Below are 24,536 nucleotides of genomic sequence, written 5' to 3'. Positions count from 1 at the left end.
ACCAAATTCATTTATTAAGTCTAATAATTTTTTGATGGAGTCCTTAGGGTTTTCTATTACAGTATCATGTCATCTGTGAATAAGGACAGTTTTACTTCTTCTTTTCCAATTTGGATGCCTTTTATTTCTTCTTCTTGTCTGATCACAATGGCTAGTACTTCCAGCACTATGTTGAACAGGAGTGGTGAGAGTGGGCATCCCTGCCCTGTTCCTGTTCTTAGGTGAAATGGTTTTAGTTTTTGCCCATTGAGTATGATGTTGGCTGTGGGTTTGTCATATATGGCTTTTATTATGTTGAGGTATGATCCTTCTATTCCCAGTTTGCTGAGAGTTTTTATCAAGAAAGGGTGTTGGATTTTGTAAAATGCTTTTTCTGAATCAATTGATATGACTATGTGATTTTTATCTCTCAATTTGTTTATGTGATGTATGACGTTTATTGATTTGCGAATATTGTACCATCCTTGCATCCCTGGGATAAATCCTACTTGGTTGTGGTGTATGAGCTTTCTGATGTACTGCTGGATTCAATTTGCTAAAATTTTGTTGAGGATTTTGGCATCTATGTTGATGAGGGATATTGGCCTGTAATTCTCTTTCATTGTGTTATCTTTATCTGGTTTTGGTATGAGAGTGATTCTGGCTTCATAGAAGGAGTTTGGAAGTGTTCCTTCCTCTTGAATTTTCTGAAATAGTCTGAGGAGGATAGGTTTTAGTTCTTCCTTGAATGTTTGGTAAAACTCTCCTGTGAAGCCATCTGGTCCCGGGCTTTTGTTTGCTGGAATCTTTTTGATGACTGCTTCAATTTCTTCCATAGTTATTCGCCTATTGAATCTTCCTGAGTGAGTTTTGGAATGTTGTATTTTTCTAGGAATGTGTCCATTTCCTCCAGGTTGTGTAGTTTGTTAGAACAGAGTTGTTTATAGTATTTTTTAACAATCCTTTGTATTTCTGTGGGGTCTGTTGTTATTTCACCTCTTTCATTTCTGATTTTGTTTTTTTGGGTCCTCTGTCTTTGCTTCTTGGTGAGCCTTGCTAGAGGTTCATCAATCTTGTTTATCCTTTCGAAGAACCAGCTCTTGGTTTTGATGAACTTTTGTATTGTTATTTTGGTCTCCATGTCATTCATTTCTGCTCTGATCTTTATTATTTCCTTCCTTCTGCTCACTGTGGGCTTTTCCTGATGCTCTCTGTCTAATTCTTTGAGTTGTTGAGTTAGATGATTTATTACTATTTTTTTTTTTTGAGGTAGGCCTGTAGAGCTATACACTTCCCTCTCAGGACTGCTTTCATTGTGTCCCACAGCATTTGCATTGTTGTGTTTTTATTGTCTTTAGTCTCCAGGATGTTTTTAATTTCTTCTTTGATCTCATTGATAACCCAATCATTATTTAATAGCATGCTGTTCAGCTTCCAAGTGTTTGAATTTTTTGGTTATTTTTATTGTAGTTTATTTCTAATATTTTGCCATTGTGGTCTGAGAAAATGCTTGATATGATTTCAATCTTTTTGAATTTGGGGAGACTTTGCTTGTGACTCAATATGTGGTCTATTTTTGAAAATGTCCCTTGTGCACTTGAGAAGAACATATATTCTGTGGTTTTGGGGTGAAATGCTCTGAAGATGTCAATTAGGTCCATCTGATCTAGTGAGTCATTTAGAATTGCTGTTTCTTTGCTGATTTTTGTCTAGAGAATTTATCCAGTGATGTCAGTGGTGTATTAAAGTCCCCTACTATGATTGTATTGTTGTCAATCTCTCCCTTGATATCTTCCAGGAGGTTTTTTTTTTAATGTATTTGGTTGCTCCTGCATTGGGTGAATATATGTTTACCAGAGTTATATCTTCTTGTTGAATTGCTCCTTCTAGTATTATGTAGTGGCCTTCCTTATCTCTTGTTATGGCTTTTACTTTCAGGTCTATTTTATCAGATATAAGTATCACAACCCCAGCTTTGTTCTCATTTCCATTTGCCTGAAAAATGTTTTTCCATCCCTTCACTCTCAGTCTGTGTGAATCCTTTGCTCTGAGGTGAGTCTCTTGTAGACAGCAAATATATGGGTCATGTTTTCTTATCCATTCAGCTACCCTATGTCTTTTGTTTGGTGCATTTAATCCATTTACATTTAATGTTATTATTGACAAGTACATGTTTGTTGTCATATTTTCCCTTAGTGTTTGTATTTCTTCTTGCCTTTCTCTTTCTTCTTTTTACAGCAGTCCCTTTAGCTTTTCTTGCATTGCTAGCTTGGTAGTGATAAGCTCTCTTAGTCCTTTTTGGCTGTGAAGCTCCTGATTCCATCATCAGTTTTGAATGACAGCCTTGCTGGGTATAGTATTCTTGGATTCAGTCCCTTGCTTTGCATCACTTTGTATATTTCATTCCATTCCCTTCAGGCCTGGTGTGTTTCTGTTGAGAAATCAGTTGATATTCTAATAGGAGATCCCTTGTAGGTCACTTTCTGTCTCTCTCTGGAAGCCTTTAAGATTCTTGCTTTGTCGTTAGTGTTTGTCAATTTAATTATGATGTGTCTTGGTGTCGGTCTTTTGGGTTTCAACTTGTTTGGGACTCTGTGTACTTCTTGGACTTGTATAGTTTTTTTCTTGCCAATATCAGGGAAGTTTTCTGTCATTATTTCCTCAAACAAGTTTTCTATTCCTTGCTTCTCTTCCTCTCCTTCTGGTATCCCTATTATGCGAATGTTGTTTTGTGTTGTCCCAAAGCTCCCTTGGGCTCTCCTCTTGCTTTTTAAGTCTTCTTTCCAGTTGCTGCTGTGTTTGTGTGTGTTTTCCTACCTTGTCTTCTAATTCGCTGATGTGGTCCTCAGCCTTTTCTAGTCTACTGTTTAAGCCTTCCATTGTGTTCTTTATTGCAGCTATGTCGTTCTTCATCTCCTCTTGGTTTCTTTTCATGTTGGTGACATTCTCATTCAGCTCCTTATAGGTTTCATTGAGATGTGTATATTTGTCATCCAGCCATTTAAACATCCTTATAACAATTACTCTGAATTCTTTCTCTGATAAGCTGCTAGGCTTAATTTCATTTAACTCCCTTCTGGTGATTCCTCTTTTTCTTTCCTTTGGGGATAGCTTTTTTGTCTTCCCATGTTTTCCTGTAATGTTTTAATTGTAGATCCAATTGCTTTGCTACCCAGGTTCTTTTGGGGATGGTGCTAGTGGTGTAATCTCTCAGTTCTCCTGGGCTTGGTAATCTAGTGTACCTCCCTACTTGATCTATTTGGGTTCTCTTGATGTAGGCCTGCGAGCTTGAGAGGCACAACTGCGGTGTCTAGAAGTCAGCAGCCGTGGAGGGGAGTGTCCCAATTTTTGCTGTCTTGCACCCTTAATTGAAATCACGTGTGCCCAGCAGGGACTCACAGTGGCACCAAGGAACTGTCTGTCAGGGTGATGTGGCTCAGGGGCCTGCACTCTGGAAAGGCGTGACTGTGGTACCCAGAATTCTGTAGTTGTGGGGTGGGCAGACTCAGCTTTTGCTGCTGCACCTGTGGTAGATAGGTGCTTACTCCCAGTGGCGGCTCACAGGAGCACCCACGGTAAGTTTGCCAGCGAGGCACACTGAAGCATGAAGCACCCTGAAGGGCCCTGGCAGTGTAGCCGCGTAATTGAGGTGCCTGTGTGCAGGTATCCAGGATGAGAGATTTCAAAATTTCTACTACTGGGGGTCGGGGGGAGTGCACCCCTGTTTGTTCAAGATCACTCCCAGGGAGAGCTCACAGTGGCTCCCATGAGTGTCCTGTGGATAGATGGGCTCAGGGTGCCTGCCTGTTGGAACTTCTTTTTTATTTTTTAAATATATATTTTTTTATTGATTTAAGAGCGAGAGAGGAAGGGAGAGGGAGAGACAGAAACATCAATGATGAGAGAGAATAATTGACTGGTTGCCTCTTGCATGCCCTCTACTGGGGGTCGAGCCGCAACCTGGGCATTTGCTCTGACTGTGAATCAAACTGGGGACCTCTTGGTTTATAGGTTGATGCTCAACTACTGAGCCACACCAGCTGGGCACTCCTATATACTTTTCTTAAACGAGAGCCATGTGCGCTGGACTCACAGCATCCACAGGTCCGCTGTGACCCGGGACCCCTCCCCAGGGCCATGGCTCCCATCACCCAAGAGCCTGCTGTGTAATGTTTCCTCCAAGACAAATCTCATGTCACTCGAGGGCCACGCTGACCTTTACGATTATCCAGGCTTGTGTAACCTCCACTCATACAGCATCCAAAAGCCATAATGGTGTTATATTTTAAGAATAAGTTACTGGCAGAATTGTGACTTATTTCCAATACTCTGTATCGGAAATCTATCAGAGTTTATTCCTATTCCTGGTAAGTTCCTTTGCTGTTGGAACTCCCGGCTTTGCTTGTGTAGCTCACTGTCCAGCAATGACTCGCTGCTGCCGTGGCTCCTTGTACCCGCCTGCAATGGTGTGGGCCTTGGTTAAGCCATGGACTCCCGCTTGCGCCCACCTTTCTGCGGCACAGGAGGCAGTTCTGCTCCCCTCGGACAGGCTAAGTGGGAGACTACGAATATCGCTAACATCTTAGCCGAATACAGCTCATTGCATTTGTGTTGAACAGATTTTGAGGTAGTTTAGATATTCTGATATATTTAATATTAATCTGTGGAACTTTCTATAAATCTCAGGTGTATGGTAGTTGCTTTTGTTTTGGAAGGAGATTAAAAATGATGTGTATAAAAGAAAACAGAAATGAACATCTTTTTATTTTTTTTTTTTTTTTTAATTTCTTTATTGATTAAGGTGTCACATATTTGTCCTCATCCCCCCATTCCCATCCCACCCCTCACCCCACACATGCCCCAATCCCCAGTTGAACTTAACCGTTGGATAGGCTTATATGCATGCATACAGGTCCTTTGGTTGAACTCTCCCCCTCCCCCTCCCTCCCCCTACCCTCTTCTATCCTCCCTCTGAGGCCCGATAGTCCGATCGATGCCTCCTTGCTTCTGGTTCTGTTCTTGTTCCTCAGTCTATGTTGTTCATCATTTCCTCTAGATGAACGAGATCATATGTCACTAGATATATACTAATAAGAACTGAATGTGAGACGAGCAATAATATTTATGCTGACAGGCAAATGAATCAATCTGTAGTGAGCTTCCCCCTGGACCAACAGTTCTTTTGAGACCCAATTTCGATGTCCAGTAGTTCCTTATGTGTACATGTCAGCACTGACCCCTCAGCTCTGGATGGTGGACAAATGGTGGTAACGGAGGTCCGACTCCCTCTGGTTTGGTCTCGGCCGAACCCAGGGGCACGGCGTCACCTGGACTAAGGGGCACGTGGCCTCACCCATACCCAAGGGGCGCGTGTTCTCACCCGGGCCTGGGACCCAGCCTCACCCGGATGGATCCAGGGGCGCACGGCCTCACCCGGACCCAGGATCTGGCTTCACCCGTACCCAGGGACGCTTGGCCACTCCCAGACCCAGGGCCACTTGGGCTCACCCGGGCCTAGGTGCACGAGGCCTCACCCAGATCCAGGGACACATGGTCTCACCCGGACCCAGGGACGCTTAGCCTCTCCCAGACCCAGGGGCACGTGGCCTCATCCGGATCCAGGGACACATGGTCTCACCCGGACCCAGGGACGCTTGGCCTCTCCCAGACCCAGGGCCACTTGGGCTCACCCGGGCCTAGGTGCACGAGGCCTCATCCGGATCCAGGGACGCATGGTCTCACCCGGACCCAGGGACGCTTGGCCTCTCCCAGACCCAGGGCCACTTGGGCTCACCCGGGCCTGGGTGCACGAGGCCTCACCCGGATCCTGGGACACCTGGTCTCACCCGGACCCAGGGATGCTTGGCCTCTCCCAGACCCAGGGCCACTTGGGCTCACCCGGGCCTAGGTGCACGAGGCCTCACCCGGATCCAGGGACGCAAGGTCTCACCCGGACCCAGGGACGCTTGGCCTCTCCCCGACCCAGGGCCACTTGGGCTCACCCGGGCCTAGGTGCACGAGGCCTCACCCGGATCCAGGGACACACGGTCTCACCCAGACCCAGGAACGTTTGGCCACTCCCAGACCCAGGGCCACTTGGGCTCACCCGGGCCTAGGTGCACGAGGCCTCACCCAGATCCAGGGACACATGGTCTCACCCGGACCCAGGGACGCTTAGCCTCTCCCAGACCCAGGGGCACGTGGCCTCACCCGGGCCTAGGTGCACGAGGCCTCATCCGGATCCAGGGACACATGGTCTCACCCGGACCCAGGGACGCTTGGCCTCTCCCAGACCCAGGGCCACTTGGGCTCACCCGGGCCTAGGTGCACGAGGCCTCATCCGGATCCAGGGACGCATGGTCTCACCCGGACCCAGGGACGCTTGGCCTCTCCCAGACCCAGGGCCACTTGGGCTCACCCGGGCCTAGGTGCACGAGGCCTCACCCGGATCCTGGGACACATGGTCTCACCCGGACCCAGGGATGCTTGGCCTCTCCCAGACCCAGGGCCACTTGGGCTCACCCGGGCCTAGGTGCACGAGGCCTCACCCGGATCCAGGGACGCATGGTCTCACCCGGACCCAGGGATGCTTGGCCTCTCCCCGACCCAGGGCCACTTGGGCTCACCCGGGCCTAGGTGCACGAGGCCTCACCCGGATCCAGGGACACACGGTCTCACCCAGACCCAGGAACGTTTGGCCACTCCCAGACCCAGGGCCACTTGGGCTCACCCGGGCCTAGGTGCACGAGGCCTCACCCAGATCCAGGGACACATGGTCTCACCCGGACCCAGGGACGCTTAGCCTCTCCCAGACCCAGGGGCACGTGGCCTCACCCGGGCCTAGGTGCACGAGGCCTCATCCGGATCCAGGGACACATGGTCTCACCCGGACCCAGGGATGCTTGGCCTCTCCCAGACCCAGGGCCACTTGGGCTCACCCGGGCCTAGGTGCACGAGGCCTCATCCGGATCCAGGGACGCATGGTCTCACCCGGACCCAGGGACGCTTGGCCTCTCCCAGACCCAGGGCCACTTGGGCTCACCCGGGCCTAGGTGCACGAGGCCTCACCCGGATCCTGGGACACCTGGTCTCACCCGGACCCAGGGACGCTTGGCCTCTCCCAGACCCAGGGCCACTTGGGCTCACCCGGGCCTAGGTGCACGAGGCCTCACCCGGGTCCAGGGACGCATGGTCTCACCCGGACCCAGGGACGCTTGGCCTCTCCCCGACCCAGGGCCACTTGGGCTCACCCGGGCCTAGGTGCACGAGGCCTCACCCGGATCCAGGGACACACGGTCTCACCCAGACCCAGGAACGTTTGGCCACTCCCAGACCCAGGGCCACTTGGGCTCACCCGGGCCTAGGTGCACGAGGCCTCACCCAGATCCAGGGACACATGGTCTCACCCGGACCCAGGGACGCGTGGCCTCTCCCAGACCCAGGGCCACTTGGGCTCACCCGGGCCTAGGTGCACGAGGCCTCATCCGGATCCAGGGACGCATGGTCTCACCCGGACCCAGGGACGCTTGGCCTCTCCCAGACCCAGGGCCACTTGGGCTCACCCGGGCCTAGGTGCACGAGGCCTCACCCAGATCCAGGGACACATGGTCTCACCCGGACCCAGGGGCGCTTGGCCTCCCCCAGACCCAGGGCCACTTGGGCTCACCCGGGCCTAGGTGCACGAGGCCTCACCCAGATCCAGGGACACATGGTCTCACCCGGACCCAGGGACGCTTAGCCTCTCCCAGACCCAGGGCCACTTGGGCTCACCCGGGCCTAGGTGCACGCGGCCTCACCCGGATCCAGGGACACATGGTCTCGCCTGGACCCAGGGGTGTGTGGGCTCTCTCAGACCCAGGGGCGCTTGGCCTCGCCCGGGCACGGGATCCAGCGTCATCCGGATCCAGGGGCACTTGGCCTCACCCGGTCCCGGAGTCCGGCCTCACCTGGACCCAGGGGCATGTGGCCTCACCTAGACCCAGGGACGTGAGGCCTCACTTATACCCAGAGGCGTGTGACCACACCCGAGCCCAGAGGCGCGCAACCCCGCCCGCACCCGGGTCTCAGCGGGGCCCCGTCTTCCCGATCCCAATTCCTGCCGGTCAATCCCCCCTCAGCAATTCCCCTGTCCATCCTTCCAGAGCTCCAGTATGGCTGCTTCAGAACTCGTCGGGCGGCGGCTCGGCGAAGCTCCGGTGCACCCGGTGCATGGCGGTGGGCCAGTCTGGCGTCGCTGCGTCGGCCCTTGGGTCTGCATCGGTGGCTGGTCGCCGAGCATGCGCACCTGGCCGCTTCCGGGGCGTTGAGATTCTTGACGGACTCAGAGGTCAGCAAGCGCGGAGTCTCCCACCCCATGTCTCATAGGGGTTCGTCTGTCCGTGCTTGGCTGCCAGTGGAGCCGTCCCCTCAGCCGGAGACCGCCGGGGGATCTGCGCCGAGCACGTTCCAGGCCGCTGTTGTATCGCCTGAGCCTTAGTTCTTTTGTGTCGCCTGAGCCGTAGTTCTTAAAGTGTGGTCTTTGGGTCACCAGCATCAGCATCATCCCACATACCCCTCTTTTATTCTAGTTGTAGAGCATCTACTCAGCCAGCCCTATGGTGGTCTTGGATGGTGTCTGCTCTGCTCTCTTGTCGTAGTCTCAAAGTTGTTGTGGTAGGCAACAATCAGGCTTCCGCCCTATGCCTCCATCTTGGTCCTCCTTTGTATAGTTAAGTCTTGATTGTTGTTGGTGTCACTGGGGGGGCTCTCTTTGTCTATAAAGGAAGAGTTGCTGTGTAGGAGACACGTTTATGGGCCGGGTCTTGGTGCAGCAAAGCTTTGGCGCTCACTGAATATTCCCGTTGAATGTGTCCCTTATGCACGTGGTTGAAATCTGGTGTCATCTCCCACAGACCACCAGATGCCCTCGTTTCTGGGTCTCCAATGGGGTGTAGATCAGCTACTGCCTTAGGCACTCAGCAAGGGTTACAGCAAAAACTGTAGTTTCTTCCTCCTGTCTGAGTGGCCCTGGAGCATTCCGTCTAGAACAGCAGATCATCTGGTCCGCTGCCAGAGGGCAGGCCACCCACATGCATAAGCCGTTGCTTGGGGCGCAGGTGTGCCTGCAAGATTTGCGGGGCAGGTCTTCAAAACGTGCGGGGCGGGTCCCAGGGCGGGGCGGGGTCTCAGGGCGCCCACAGGCCATGGTGCGGCGAGCCAAGATGGCTGTGAGTCTGGTCCTTCTGCCTTCCACGTATCTAAGTCCCCTCGTTCCGCACTCCAGCGCAGCAAACACTGATTGCTGGGCGCACCTCCGCAAGAGTCCCGCCTCTCCCCGCAGGCATCTGGGTCTCCCGGGGTTCGCCAGAAGATGGGTTTCAGGGTGATGGAGAGCCAATCTCCCCTAGGTTTGGAACAAAAGCCCCTCTCCCCCGCCACCAGCCTGACCCTCGCACCTCCACACCTCATCCCCTCCGATTTCGCTGGGTGCGAGGCAACAGAACAGCCCCTAACCTCCGCCGCCATCTTTTTCATACTTCCCAATCTGTACCTCTTAATCCCTTCATTTCAGTCAACTCTACTGAAGTCTAGCGCCGCTGGGAGGTGCACGGAAAGGGCGCCCGGGCCTCCATCCAGTGCGCGGTGCGCGCGTCCCGCGGAACCAGGCGCGCGAGGGTCGCGCGGCTGGGACGGGCGCTGGGCGGCCGCCGAGCTCCAGGCACCGCCATCGCCGCGTTCCGGACGTCGCCGCCGCGGCGTCCCCCCAATTTATACTTCTTAATCCCTTGAAATCAGTCAACTCTACTGAAGTCTAGCGCCGCAGGGAGGTGCGCGGAGAGGGCGCCCGGGCTTCCGTCCTGTGCGCGGTGCGCGCGTCCCGCGGAACCAGGCGCGCGAGGGTCGCGCGGCTGGGACGGGCGCTGGGCGGCCGCCGAGCTCCAGGCACCGCCATCGCCGCGTTCCGGACGTCGCCGCCGCGGCGTCCCCCCAATTTATACTTCTTAATCCCTTGAATTCAGTCAACTCTACTGAAGTCTAGCGCCGCCGGGAGGTGCACGGAGAGGGCGCCCGGGCCTCCGTCCGGTGCGCGGGGGCTGCGCGGCGGGGACGGGTGCTGGGAGGCCGCCGGGCTCCGGGCGCCGCCGCTGCGGCGGCGTCCCCAGCGTCCCGGGCCAGGTGGCCTGCGGGGGCGGCAGAGTTGCGAAAGTGAGTGAGTTTCCCAGGGTTTCGCCCGGAATGGGGTTCAGTGCAATCGGAGCCGGCGCTCAGCGCACTCCGGAGCCTTTATCTCCTTCCTGCCAGTGAACGCCGGCCAGGTCATCAGCCGCCCCCTCCTCTCCGGTTCCATCCTCCCCGCAGGCGCGTGTGCTTGTGTCTCCGCCCGTTTCTCCATACCTCAGGTTTTTACGGCTTCCCCGACTGTCCCCGTGGCCTTCTCCTTCCCCCCAGCTGTGGGTATTTCAGTCCGCCAGCTCTCCTGTGGTTCTGGACGATGTCCGTTCTGACCTCTAGTTGTATTTTTGAAATTGTTGTGCCCGGCTGCAGGTTAGGTGTTTAACCTATGCCGCCATCTTGGTTTCTCCATGAACATCTTTTTATTTCCTTAGATATTTCCATATTTTAGAATCATTTTACTTTTACACAGTTACACAGGGGCATGGGTTAAAGTGGCAGGTACTCCTCTGTGGCCTGTTATGAAAAACAGCAGCCCTCCCCGCCTCCCCATTTTCCCTTTCCGGACACAAACCCCGTTAGTCCCATTTTACAGGCGAGAAACAGAGGCCCAGAGAGGCTAACGATCGCCCAGGTCCTGGTGGAAAGTGGCCCCAGACGGAGTTCTGAGCTATCCTGGGCCTCAAGCAAAGGCAGCGGTTTCCTGTTCCTGCTGTGACAACTGACCACAAAGGTAGTGGCTTCAAAAGCACAAATGCATTACCCGACGCCTGGAGGGTGTGAGCCTGCAGTGGGCCAAGGGGCTAATCACAGGAGCCTTCCTTTGGAGGCTCTGGAGGAGGGCCCATTCCTCGCCCCCCACCCCACCCCACCCCCCAACTCCCAGAGGCACCTGCGCCCTTGGCTGTGGCTGCTTCCAGGAATAACTAGCTGGCCTCTGTCCCTCAGCGCATCTCCCTCCTGCCTCCTTCCTGCACTTATAAGCACCCCTGACTGTACGTGGCCCTAGGTAACCCAGGGAAACCTCCATGCCGGGATCCTCAGCTCACCACCAATACAAGTCCCTTTGCCACGTAAGCTGCACTGGTCCCAGGGATCGCTGGGTGGGGCATTATTCTGCCTTGGACCAGGGCAACTTCCATCAGACAGAGAACCTTCTTTCTCCTTACACCTCCTCTGTGCCGCTGTCCTTGGTGGGAAGCCTCCCCTGCCTCCCAAGCAGGTCTGCTCTAGCCTGTCCTCTCCTGCACACAGCTGATGCAGGCCCACAGGCTCACCGGCTCCGCCCACCGCCCTGACCATCTGCTTCCCCCTTTACCTCTCCCTGCGACAGGGTCCTTCCTGGTGTGAGACCCTCCCCCCCACAGCATCCTTCCTGGTGTGAGACCCACTCCGCCACAGCGTCCTTCCTGGTGTGAGACCCCCCCACACACACACAGTGTTCCTCCTGGAGTGAGACCCTCCCTCCCCCCACAACATCCTTCTTGGTGTGAGACGCGGCTGCTCCTGTTCTCACCCTGCCAATGGCCGGACTGCCTGCAGCATGAAGTGACCGTCCTAACCCTGACCCTCAGCTCCACCTGTCCCCTCCTGTCTACCAATCCCAAACCACCGCAGGCCCCCCCCCCCCCCCCCCAAGTCGTCCTGAGTGTACCTGAGCCGAACGCCCGCCATTGCAGGACCAGCATGTCAGTGAGGGCGGTAACGCCGGGAGGAGGCGGGTTTGCACCTGGTTCCGGTCTCCGCCCTGTGCACGGGCGGTGCCCACTCCTCCCCCGCGGGGTCTGGGGCAAGGGGAGCGGCCACGGCCCTGGCAGGATGTTCTTGTGCGGGGCAGGCAGTGGGCGGGCTCGGGGAGGAGGAGGTGGCCTGGCAGGCAGGGTCCGGCCCAGGGCACGCCCTCCCTCCGGAGGCTTGGAGCTGCTGGTGCCTTCAGGCGTCCTGGGCGGGGACTCAGCTCTGAGTCTGCGAGGCCGCCGGGCAGCCCTCCCAGCCGCCAGGTGAGCGGCCCCTTCGGCCCGCAGCCCCGCCCCAACGCCTCCGGGCCCCGCCCGCCCGCTGTCCCCATCGCATCCCCAGGGCAACCGGACCGCTCTGACCTCTTGGGTTCTGAGCCCCCTGGGGCGGGGCGGGAGAGGGGCTCCCCAGCTCCCATGGCAGATTTGGGCGTTTGTGGCTCCCAGGTCCGGAGTCTCCGTGTCTCTGCGGCCGCTTTGCCCGAAGCTGGGCCGCCTCGGAGGGACTCGGGCCAGAGGCTCCGGCCGGCAGCGTGCGCAGAGGACACGGCTGTTCGAAGGCGGCCCGGGCCGCGGGTCTGAGCGGGGGCGAGGCCCGGTGCCCCGTGGAGACTTCCTGGGCCGGTGCCGCGCTCCGCCTCCCTCCGCAGGAAGCTTCTTTCTCGGCTCCCTCCTGGGCCTGGGGGTGCGGTGGCCTCGAAGGAACCCCGGCTCCGCCACCCCGAGCGGCTTAAGAAACTGGGCTTAGCAGAGCCGCCCCGTTCCTGCCGGAGGGGCGCACAGAGGCCTGCGGGGCGGGCGCCTGGAGCTCACCAGGCGCTCACCTGGAGCTCACCTGGTGCTCACCTGGCGCTCACCTGGCGCTCACCTGGCGCTCACCTGGAGCTCACCTGGCGCTCACCTGAGCTCACCTGGCGCTCACCTGGCGCTCACCTGGCGCTCACCTGAGCTCACCTGGCGCTCACCTGGCGCTCACCTGGAGCTCACCTGGCGCTCACCTGGCGCTCACCTGAGCTCACCTGGCGCTCACCTGGTGCTCACCTGAGCTCACCTGGCGCTCACCTGGCGCTCACCTGGAGCTCACCTAGCGCTCACCTGGAGCTCACCTGGCGCTCACCTGGAGCTCACCTGGCGCTCACCTGGCGCTCACCTGGAGCTCACCTGGCGCTCACCTGGAGCTCACCAGCTCCGGCCCCGCAGCCCCGCCCACCCGGGAGCCAGGCCCCATCACCTCTCCGCCCATCTGGCAGCCATACCGCCGCCCTGCTCCTCAGCTTCCCTAGCTGCCCCTTCTCACTTCTGAGACCCAATCTCCCCTTCTCCTTTGTCTGAACTTTACTCTTTGGTAGTTGTTGTTGGTTAATCCACACCTGAGGATATTTCTTCCATTGGGTTTTAGAGAGAGTGGAAGGGAGGGAGCAAGGGGGGGGGGGAGGGAGGGAGGGAGAGAGAGAGAGAGAGAAACATTGATGTGAGAGAGGCATAGCGATTGGTTGCCTCCCACACGTGCCCAGACTGGGAGAGGATCGAGCCAGCAACCGAGGTCTGTGCCTTTGACCTGAATCGAACCCTAGACCTTTCAGTCTGGGGGTTGACGCTCTAACCACTGAGCTACAGGCTGGGGCAAAAATGTCTCCTGTATCCCGTGATGCCTCACTGCCTTCGGAGTGTTCATGCCTACGCGAATCCCATGCTCACGCATTAAACGTGATTTCCCCTGTTAATAGTGTATTAGCCAGAAGAAGTAGAAGGGGAGGGGCAGTATTAACGTGTATATGTATGTGTTTTAGCCCCACACCTGTTAGGGTTGGGCCCGGTGTGCTGTGGGAGGCGGAGGCAAGGCGGGGGACGCAGCCACAGGTCCTCTGTGGGAGGGGTTTTGGGATCAGAAAGATCTCGTCTAATAAACCTCGATAAACCAGGGCTGAGCTGAAAGAAGATGGGGTTACATGTCAAAGCGAGGGACACCGTCACGATGTTAGATCAACCATCAGAAAAATTCCCCTTGGGCAAAGTTCAGAAAGAATCCTACACTTGAGCCCCCTGTTCTGATGCAGGAGCAGAGATGGTGCCTCGAGGGTGTGATGTGGCATTTCTACCGCCAGATGGCGAACGAGACCACAGATTAAGTTGCTTTTTTTTTTTAACTTCCTCTGTGCTGGGAATCCCCAAAGAAACCCTGGGTTCATAAGGGGCTTTCCCAGGTGGCCTGTGAGTTTCCTCCCTTTCTCACATTACTTGTCCGCAGGTTGAAAGCAGGGGAGGTGGGGGGGGGGGGGAGAGGAAATTCAGGAAAGGGAGGACAGAAGGCGCGAAGCTGCCAGCCCAGCTCCCGTCCTCACTGCGGGGCCTCTCCCTGACCCGCCACCCTCCACACCCAACTCTGCAGTTCTTATTTACTTATTTTAATATTTTAAATTTTTATATTTTCCATGACAGCTTACATTCAACCTTATTTCGTTATTTATTAGTTTCAGGTGTACAGCATAATTAGACAATCCTATACTTTACGAAATGTTCCCCTGACACTTCTAGTACCCACCTGGCACCTTACATAGTTATCACAATTTTACTGACTGTGTTCCCTCTGCTGGACTTCACGCCCCGTGACTGTTTTGTAACTACCACTCTGTACTTCTCAATCCCTTCACCCTTTCACCCAGTCTCCTAGTCCCTATCCCACCTGCCAATCATTGTCTGTTCTCTGTGTCTATGAGCCTGTTGTTTTGCTTGTTTGTTTGCTTTGTTCTTCAGTTTCTACGTGTAAGTGAGATCATATGGTATTTGTCTCTCTCTGATTGGCTTATTTCACTGAACATAATACCCTCTGGGCCCAGCCATCTCCAGCTGCTGTCCTTAATCACCCCACCCGCACTTTATCACTGAAGTATTCACCCGTAGGAAGCTGGGTCAAAGACAAACTGAATTTAATATTCTATAAAACAAGACAGAATCTGGCTAATTAAAACAAGAAGCAGGTCCATTTGGCAAATTGGCTCTTCCGTGACGTCAGGGCACTGGTCAGCTTCCCAGTCACCTCCATGAACTTGGGCACCTTATCAGGTCGAAGGACAAGAAGGGACAATGGAGGGTGCCTAGCGCACTCCACGCACTCTGCCCTGGAGGCGGGAGCTCTGGGGCACCAACGCTGTGTTTCTTTTTCACCGACATGTTCCCAGCGCCTAGAACAGTGCCAGTCACACACGCTTGCTATTGGAAGAAGGAAGTAGAAAACCAGGCCACAGGTTCTAAGTAGCTCATCCAGGGCCACACAGCCAGGGGTGGCGAGGCCGGTCCTAGGACTCAGCTGTTTCCACTTCCAGCTCCGTGTTCCTGTCACTAGTGGGTATAATATCAACAATGTTTCTACTTTGAGTCTTTTAGTCTTAATTATTGTATGAAAGGCTCCATTTCCTCTTTTTTCTATATATGTTATTTTATTTTTTCCATCATCATTGATCCCCGCATACTCTCCTCCAGCCCCTCCCTGCAATCACCACCTCCATCTCCCCTTCAGTGGCCAGAGAACTGGTAGGATTTCCTCTGTTGGCAGTATCCACATGACATATTCTCTTCTTTCTTCCATCTTGAGCACAGTCATCAGAATTCTCTTCTTTCCTATTTCTTCCCCAGATGAATAGCTTGGTTAGCACTTATAGCACATCTGAATATGGGTATAGATGTCCACACTCATGTGCACACACACACTCATAAATACACAAGCACAGGCACTATTTGGTGTTCCTGGGGAGACCTATTAAAATTCCTGACAGTATTGACCATGGAATCCTATATAATGAAGAGGGAATATGCAAATTGATCATCACACCATCACAAAAGATGATGTCACCCAAAGCCACAAGATGGCAGCGCCTGTCCCCTCATCCCTGCTGGAGTCCCCCAGTCTTCAGCCCCACCAGGCGGGGTGGTGGTGGCAGGCACACAGTGTGGCCGGACCCGCCCTCAGCCCCCCAGCTGTCCAGGGCTAGCCTGAGGCACAGGCAAGCTTTGGATGGCAATTGCCCAGCCAATGCCCAAGGCACAGGTGAGCCTCAGATGGCAGCTTCCCAGCAGCCCAGGGATTCCTGAGGCTCAGGTAACCAGGGCTGGCTGAAGCTTGCGCTGCCAGCAGTGGCACAAGCAGAGGTGTGATGGGAGTGTTGCCTTCCCCTGATCAGCGGGTTGCTTCCCACCCCTGAGGGCTCGCAGTCTGTGAGAGGGGACAGGCTGGGCTGAGGGACCCTTCCTCCAGTGCATGAATTTTCATGTACCAGGCCTCTAGTCCTATCCTACCTAATAATAGACAAATATGCAAGTTGACCGTACCTTCGCTATGCCCACGATTGGCCAGGAGGCGCGGGGGGCCGGGACTCGGGGTGGCCAGGGTAGCTGATTGGGCCGGCGGGACGCTGAGCTGCGTCGCCAGTGGCGGTGCAAGCTCAGCGTCTGCACTATGACTGTGCTGCGGCACAGAAGAGGCTTCTGAAAGGCCTGGTGCACCAGCGGACAGGCACCCAGCTCCCCCGCAATCGAAAGCAAAAGTGTGGGAGCTAGGTGCCTGTCCGCTCAGGCAGCAGGCCTTTCAGAAGCCTCCAGCGCCTGGTGCACCAGCAGACAGGCACCCAGCTCCCCCGTGATCGAAAGCGAAAGCGTGTAGTGGACCCTACATGTGCATGATTCAATCATGCACTGGGCCTCTAGTATAATAAAAGCCTAATATGCTAAGTGTCTGACCGTTCATTTGACCTTTTGACAGGTTGCTATGACACAGACTCACCACCTGGGGATAGATGTTCCAACCAATAGGTTAGCTTGCTGCTGGGGTCTGGCCGATAGAGACTGGGCGAGACAGGCCGGCCATGCCCTGGATCCCTCCCTCAGTCCCTCCCTGGCCCTGACTGTGCACCAGCAGGATCCCTCACCTGGCCTGTGCCTTCTCGCAATCTGGGGCCCCCTCGGGGATGTCAGAACTCTGCAGGCCAGGCCAAGGGACCCCACCAGTACAGAAATCTGTGCACCGGGCCTCTAATGTGCTATAAGAATTCTTCATGTGAATTACAACTTGACTGCAAACCAATTTCTGCAATTCCAACCTGCGTGTTTTTTTGTTTTGTTTGTTTTTTGTTTTAATTAAGGGCTCATATTTGAAGTCACCATTTGCTGTTTGTTTCCAGACCACGGTGCTGTGGAGGGAGCATCCACGTGGGTCTCCCACCCTAACTGACCGCAGTGCAGTGAGAGTCAAACCCCAGGTGCGCTAGCTGGTCCAGGAAGCTGCCAGCTGGAGGCCCAAGGTGGCTTTCAGGTTCCCATCACCAGAGGCTCCCCTCGCCCCAGCCCGAGGTCACAACTCCCGGGGCTGAGGTCCCCAGACGCCCCGAAATGTTCCCCGACAGCACTTACAGAAGTCTGCGCCCGAATCCTCTCCCTGTGGCACCAAAGTAACCGAATGTCGCCATGGACAAGGCCACCTCTCACTCGTGCCCTGAAAGGGAGCAAGGAGGGTGCAAGGGCCCAGCCTCAGCGCACAGACACTTGGTGCCGCTGCCTGTCCTTCTGCGGTGACCCGGCCTTGCAAGTTTTCCACTTCTCAGTGAGTCCTCAGCTCCAGCAGCGTGAGCTTCTAGAGGTTCCCTAACCCTCAGCCCTCGGCCACACACTTCTCTGCGGAAGCCTGCCCTCCTCCCTGAGCGCCACCCGGCTGGGCCCATGGCTGTCACTGCTCACAGGTCCCTGCTGCTACTTCTGTGCAGGGACAGGGACACGGAGAGGCCTCCTGCCCTCTCCTCCCCGAGCCTGTCCGCCTGTCTATCCTTTATCTATATCTATATTATCTATCTATCTATCTATCTATCTATCTATCTATCTATCTATCATCTATCTACCTACCTACCTACCTACCTACCTACCACCTATCATCTCTATAATTTATACTATATCCCACGGCGTCCCAGTGCCAGGTTAAGGCAGGAAATAAACAGGTTTTAGTTATCTTCTCTCCCGGGGAACAACATTCCACTTCCTCCTACCTTCCTACTGTCAAACCCTAAATCTAAGAACCAGAGAAATTGAATGAATGTCCCGGAAGAAATATCCAAATTGCATTCTTGTCCTGGTTCCCGAACCCTGTGTTCCAGCACATCGCAGGCTCATGCTGGGCAGGAGGTGGCCCAGGGTTACTTTGTTTGCATTGAGAGCTTTTGTTAAAAGTGTTTACTCAGCGACAAATGAGAACTTAAGCTAATGGGCTGATTGTTTTTTTCCTAAGAACGGTCCAATCCTAACGCTCAGAGAAGAAGAGGGATATAGAAACATCAATGAGAGAGAATCATTGATTGGCTGCTTCCTGCAGGCCCCCTACGGGGAATCGAGCTGGACACCTGGCATGTGCCCTTGTCTGGGATTGAACCTGGGACCCTTCAGTCCACAGGCCGACGCTCTATCCACTGAGCCAAGCCGGCTAGGGCAAAAGGAGGATACTTTCTCTCAGGGAAAGGGTTTTGGGATCTCAGAGTTGGAAGAAAAAGTACATTTTTTTACAAAGTTACCCCATTACTACTACTTCCCCCCTTTAAGCCTCACCTGAGGATATACCCATTGATTTATTTAATTAATTTATTTTAACTTTTATCCATTGATTTTAGAGAGAGGAAGGGAGCAAGAGAGAGAAACATCAGCCAGTTGCCTCCTGTATGCACCCAGACAGGGGATCGAACCCACAACCTTTTCCATGGATGGGACGGTGCTCCCAGTAAGTGAGAAGGATTTGCCCTGCCCTTTGGGCCAAGCGGTGTTCAGTGGGACTCGGGGATGCAGAGGTTCAAACACCATGGTCTCTGCAGCGTCTATGTGAGGAGGACCATCCCCTCCTGGAGTGTGAGCGGTGAGCCAGGGCGATAGCGCCCAGTCTGAGAGGAGAGCCCACGGGGGCGGAGGGCAGGCGGCGAGCCTGCTGCACCCTTGATGGGGATTGGTGATGGAGAGGGCTGCGAGAATGGCGAAAACCAAGGAAATTAACACTGATTTTGCACCCACTAATTCCCACACCCTGGGTGACATCGTTACACAAACTACGCCCCCGAGTCTTTCCGTACCCGCAGGCACTGATGAGCCCACTTTTTTTTTTAAAAAATATATTTTATTGATTTTTCACAGAGAGGAAGGGAGAGGGATAGAGAGCTAGAAACATCGATGAAAGAGAGACATCGACCAGCTGCCTCCTGCACACCCACCACCGGGGGATGTGCCCGCAACCAATGTACATGCCCTTGACCGGAATCGAACCTGGGACCCTCCAGTCCGCAGACCGACGCTCTATCCACTGAGCCAAACCAGTTTCGGCGAGCCCACTTTCTAAAGTTCGTTATTTTGAAATATAACACAACACAGGCATGATACAAAGCACGTATATAAAATTAACAAAAGCCATAAAGAAACACCCAGCCAATCAATAACCAGGTTAAAAAGGACTGACCGTTACCAGCACCCAAAGAAGCCCCCGCGCCTCCCCCCAGTTCACCCGCTGCCGCTGCCAGAGCCAGCGCTGCCGCCTCCTGGCCCTGGGACTGTGCTTCCTTCTCTCTGTTGTGGGCAACACCTGAAGGTGTCCTCTGGCCCGTGCTGTGTCTGGGTCGGTCACAGGTCTCCCAGGTGACGGCTGTCCATCCACGTTCCTTGTCGGGAACCAGCCTCCACGCTGAGGTACAACACTTACCCTTCCAATGTGGCCGCACTCCGGGCTGCGCCTGTTTCTTCCCTGTCCTGCAGCCTCGGAGCCTGAGGGCTTTAGACCAGAGCATTCGCTCAGATCGGAGTCCACGGGCAAGAGGCTGTGCTGGCTCAGCTCCTCGGCGGGAGGTCCGACTGGTGCAGACGGGTTGTCTCTACCGCGGGCAGTTCCCAGGAGAGCCAGCCCAGCTCCGGCAGCTCTTGGCAGTGAGACTGTCTCGTGTTGCCCCGTGTTGGGGGCAGGTAGTGGTATTTCACTCTATGTTTAGCTTGCATTTCTCTGATTACTAAAGAGGATTAGCCGTTCTGCGTGTTTATTGTCCATTGGTATTTACTCTGTTGAAGTATCTATTTAGATATTTTTCTTTTTTTTCTATTATATTACCTGTCTTTTCTTATTTGTTTTTAGAAATTAGAAAAACAAATTGTGGCCTTGGCCGGGTGGCTCAGTTGGTTGGAGTATCATCCATGCACCAAAAGGTTGTGGATTCGGTTCCAGGTTGAGGCTCATACAGGAGCTAACTGGTCTCTCTCTCTCTCTCTCTCTTTCTCTCTCTCTCTCTCTTCCTTCCCCTCTCTCTAAAAACCAATGAAAACATATCCCAGTGAGGATTAACAATAATAAAGAAATGTGTTGTGCGTCGAGCGCCTGGCCAGTGCGTGCTTTGCGGATACCTGTTTGTGTTTTGTGGCTTGTCTTGTCTTGATTGTTTGTTTGTTTATTTTTTGTGGCTTGTCTTCTTAACTCTCTTAGTATTGCTTGATGGGCAGCAGTTGTTAATTTTAACGAAGTTGAAGTTATCAGTCCTTTCTCTTTATGGTTAGTGCTTTGAACGATCTGTGTGAGAAGTCTTTACCGCCCAGAGTCATGTGGGTGGCGTAGCACGGCCTGTCCACGCAGGTGTAGTGTGCACGCGAGGCTCAAGCCCGCCTTCTCTCTGCCCCGTATCGGGACACCATTTATTAACAACAGCACCGACTCCACTGAGCTGCAATGGTCGGAAAGTTACCGTAACTGTATGCCTGAAACTAATTTCAGTACATAGTTTGCCATCTGTTTATTTTCCTATGTCTGTGTCTATAACACAGTGTACAATTACCACAGTTTTATTTGATATTTAGTAGAGAAAATTTTTTCTTAATATTTACTTCTTCAAGAGTAGTTTGGCTAATCCTTGCTATTAAATTTTAGAATCTCCTTGGTGTGGCTCAGTGGATAGAGTGTGGGCCTACGAACATATGGGTCACGGGTTCGATTCCCAGTCAAGGGCACATTCGTGGGTTGCAGGTTCGATCCCCGGCCATGGTTGGGGCACGTGTGGGAGGCCATTAATCAATGTATTTCTCGCACATTGATGTGTCGCTCTCACTCTCATCCTTCCCTCCCTTCCACTCTCTCTAAAAACACCAATGGAAAAAATATCCTTGCATGAGGATTAACAACAAAATTTTAGACTCATCTTGCAAAGTTTTAAATAATTAAAAACTGTAGGAATTTTAATTGATATGCATAAAATCCATAAATTCACTTGGCATGATTGTCATCTTTAATATGCTGACATATTATGTCAAAATATATCTTTATATTTATTCGGGAATCTTTTAATATATCTCATAAAATTACATTATTTCCTTCAAGAAATCTTGTATATCTTTTGTAGGTCTTATTCCTAGATAAAAACATTTTTTGATGTGGTAATAACTGAAAAATTGTTCTTGGTCTATATAATGTTTTAAGATAGGTCTTGTAGGAAGCTACTTGCTAAACTATTGCTTTACATTCATTTAGCAATAGATTATTTTGGATTTCTTTATTCTCAGATTCCTTTTATGCAAATACTGACAGTTTTATCTCTTCGTTACCAATCATTCACGGTTCCATTGGTTTTCTTGCTTTACCTTCGGTTTTCTCCAGTAAATGCTCAGTTCAGGACAAGAGGCCGAGAAGGCCAAACTCCTTCTGGGGATAAAATCCGGAGGGTTGAGAGCGGGTTTTATTTAGCCGCGTGGCTGTGCTGGTGTCTTCCTTCCCCAAGGCCTGCGCTGAGTGGGGGGTTGAGACACGGGGACTCCCCAATGCCCGGCTGAGTGGGTGGTTGAGACACGGGGGGTGGGGGGGTGGGAGGGGGCTCCCCAATGCCCAGCTGAGTGGGTGGTTGAGACACGGGGGTGGGGGTGGGGGCTCCCCAACGCCCGCGCTGAGTGGGGGTTGAGACAGGCCCGCACCCCGCAGAGGACTTCGTGTACCAGTTCAAAGGCACCTGCTACTTCACCAACGGGACGCAGCGCGTGCGGCTCGTGGCCACGGAAATCTACAACCGGGAGGAGATCGTGCGCTTCGACAGCGACGTGGGGGTGTTCGTGGCTGTCGCGGAGCTGGGGCGGCCCCACGCGGAGAGCTGGAACCGCCAGGAGGACCTGCTGCTGGTGTACCGGGCGCAGGTGGACGTGCTGTGCAGACACAACTACAAGGAGACCGCGCCCTTCACCGCGCAGCGCAGAGGTGGGCGGGCGGCTCCTCGCTGCGCGGAGGCCGGAGGCCGGAGGGATCTAATGTGGTTGCCCAAGATCCGGGTGGTCCCGGGGGTTCCCCTAAAAAGGGGGTGGTGGAGGCAGGTTGGGGGGGGGTGTCTGGAATCCAGGCGAGAGGAACCCTGCCTTGGGCAGCGCTGGCGGCCCCTGCTCTGAGCTCAGTCCTCCCGGTCACAAGGCCCTGCCCACGGGCCCTATTGACGGGCTCCTGAGGCGCCGGGAGCGCCCTGCGGTCAGAGCTGGGCCCCGCGCTGGGCACTTGTGTGTAGGGATATGCATTTGTGCAGAGTTTAAAAACCATCAGTCCATGTCGCAAAGTTTTCACACAAATTATCCTGTTTAATAAACAAGAAAACACCGAGTAAAGGCATTATTTCCCTAAAAAGCAGGCTAACAAATTAGCTGGTTCATACTCAGGGCCGGGGTTCTAATGATGATTTGAAACCCATGTCCCCTCTGCTTCCCTGAGAGACGGGGCCCGAGTGTGTGTGTGTGTGTGTGTGTGTGTGTGTGTGTGTGTGTGGTACTTGCTGCCTCACGTTTTCTTCCTGTTACCCTCCCAGTGGAGCCTACAGTGACCGTGTCCCCAGCCAAGACAGAGGCCCTGACCCACCACAACATGCTGGTCTGCTCGGTGACGGATTTCTATCCAGCCCACATCCAAGTCCGGTGGTTCCGGAACGACCAGGAGGAGACAGCTGGCGTCGTGTCCACCCCCCTGATCAGGAACGGGGACTGGACCTACCAGGTCCTGGTGATGCTGGAAATGACCCCCCAGCGAGGAGACGTCTACACCTGCCGCGTGGAGCACCCCAGCCTCCAGAGCCCCATCGCAGTGGAGTGGCGTAAGGGCCCCTCATGGCGCCTGGACTCCGAAGCTCAAGGAGGGAGGACCTGGGCCTGCCCTCTACTTTCTGGGTTGGGATCATGGAAGACTGAGGTCCCCTTATCCCAAGACGTGGCCATCCCTTTACTAACCCACTCCCCTGGCTGCGGGTCAGCCCGGGCTTGTGTCTCCCAAGAGCTGGGGTTCAGGGATCCATTAACGCAGGCATCTCCGAGGAGGTCTGTGGGGTTCTAGGTGGATGCACTTCCTGAGAAGCTGCCATCACCCCTACACCCCACCCGTCTGCACTGCCACCGGGGTCCCTGCTGCCTCCTGGGCCCTGCTGCCTCCTGGGGTCCCTGCTGCCTCCTGGGGTCCCTCCTGCCTCCTGGGGTCCCTCCTGCCTCCTGGGGTCCCTCCTGCCTCCTATGGCCCTGCTGCCTCCTGGGGTCCCTCCTGCCTCCTGGGGTCCCTCCTACCTCCTGGGGTCCCTCCTGCCTCCTGGGGTCCCTCCTGCCTCCTGGGGTCCCTGCTGCCTCCTGGGGTCCCTCCTGTCTCCTGGGGTCCCTGCTGCCTCCTGGGGTCCCTGCTGCCTCCTGGGGTCCCTGCCGCCTCCTGGGGTCCTGCTGCCTCCTGGGCCCGCGTTGCCTCCTGGGGTCCCTCCTGCCTCCTGGGCCCGTGTTGCCTCCTGGGGTCCCTGCTGCCTCCTGGGGTCCCTCCTGCCTCCTGGTCCCGTGCTGCCCTGGACCCTCTGTCTGCTCCCAGAGCTCCTCCGTGCCTTGTCCTGGACTAGACTCGGGGCTTCCAGATGACAACACGGTGGAGTGTGGGACAGACACTGACCTGCAGACATCTACTTTCTAGGGGCACAGTCTGAATCTGCCCAGAGCAAGATGCTGAGTGGAACTGGGGGCTTTGTGCTGGGGCTGGCCTTCCTCGGGCTGGGCCTTGTCGTCCACCTTTGGAAGAAGAGAGGTGAGGCAGGTGGGGAGCGAGTGGGAACTGGTGCTGGGACAGAGGCGTCCTGCTGACCGCGCCTACCAACCCCGAAAGGAAGGGCTGGGCGGGCCAGGGACCTGCAGGGACTGAGAGACTAGCTCTCCTGCTGGGTCAGGATTGCTTCTTCACACAGGTGTGCGGTGAAGGTGCGTTCTCAGGCAGAGAGAGCAGCTCTCCAGCTGTTCTCACTCTGTCCTCACCTTTGTCGTCTCCTCTGTCCTCACCTCTATCCTCACCGCTGTCCTCTCCTCTGTCCTCAATGCTGCCCTCACCTCTATGGTCTCCTCTGTCCTAACCTCTGTCCTCACCTCCGTCCTCACCACTGTCCTCACCTCTGTCCTCAATGCTGCCCTCACCTCTATGGTCTCCTCTGTCCTAACCTCTGTCCTCACCTCTGTCCTCACCTCCGTCCTCCCCTCCGTCCTCACTTCCGACCTCACCACTGTCCTCACCTCTGTCCTCAACTCTGTCGTCTCCTCTGTCCACACTGCTGTCCTCCTTTCTGTCCTCTCCTCCGTCCTCACCTCCGTACTCAACTCTGCCCTCACCACTGTCCTCACCTCTGTCCTCACCGCTATCCTCAC

At 54.6% G+C, this 24,536-nt stretch overlaps 1 protein-coding gene across 1 annotated transcript; it reads left to right on the top strand.

Annotated features, from left to right (window-relative positions):
• Nucleotides 1-18,677: 18,677 nt before the first annotated feature.
• On the top strand, nucleotides 18,678-23,984 carry LOC129150533 (HLA class II histocompatibility antigen, DQ beta 1 chain-like). The gene is made up of 4 exons (XM_054722310.1): nucleotides 18,678-18,750; nucleotides 21,829-22,098; nucleotides 22,691-22,972; nucleotides 23,818-23,984. The coding sequence occupies exons 1-4, from the start codon at nucleotides 18,678-18,680 to the stop codon at nucleotides 23,982-23,984; spliced, it is 792 nt and encodes a 263-aa protein (XP_054578285.1).
• The last annotated feature ends 552 nt before the right edge of the window (nucleotides 23,985-24,536 follow it).

This window comes from Eptesicus fuscus, chromosome 10 (assembly GCF_027574615.1).
Source record: "Eptesicus fuscus isolate TK198812 chromosome 10, DD_ASM_mEF_20220401, whole genome shotgun sequence".
NCBI lineage: Eukaryota > Metazoa > Chordata > Mammalia > Chiroptera > Vespertilionidae > Eptesicus > Eptesicus fuscus.
This window is presented reverse-complemented; position numbering and strand designations above follow the sequence as displayed.

What these genes read in the sequence shown, in the direction of transcription:
- LOC129150533 (XM_054722310.1), top strand. Translation starts at nt 18,678, where the DNA reads ATGCAGAGGTTCAAACACCATGGTCTCTGCAGCGTCTATGTGAGGAGG. An exon ending in CCCCTCCTGGAGTGTGAGCG is followed by an intron (nt 18,751 to 21,828) that starts GTGAGCCAGGGC and finishes CGCACCCCGCAG; the next exon opens with AGGACTTCGTGTACCAGTTC. An exon ending in CCCCATCGCAGTGGAGTGGC is followed by an intron (nt 22,973 to 23,817) that starts GTAAGGGCCCCT and finishes TCTACTTTCTAG; the next exon opens with GGGCACAGTCTGAATCTGCC.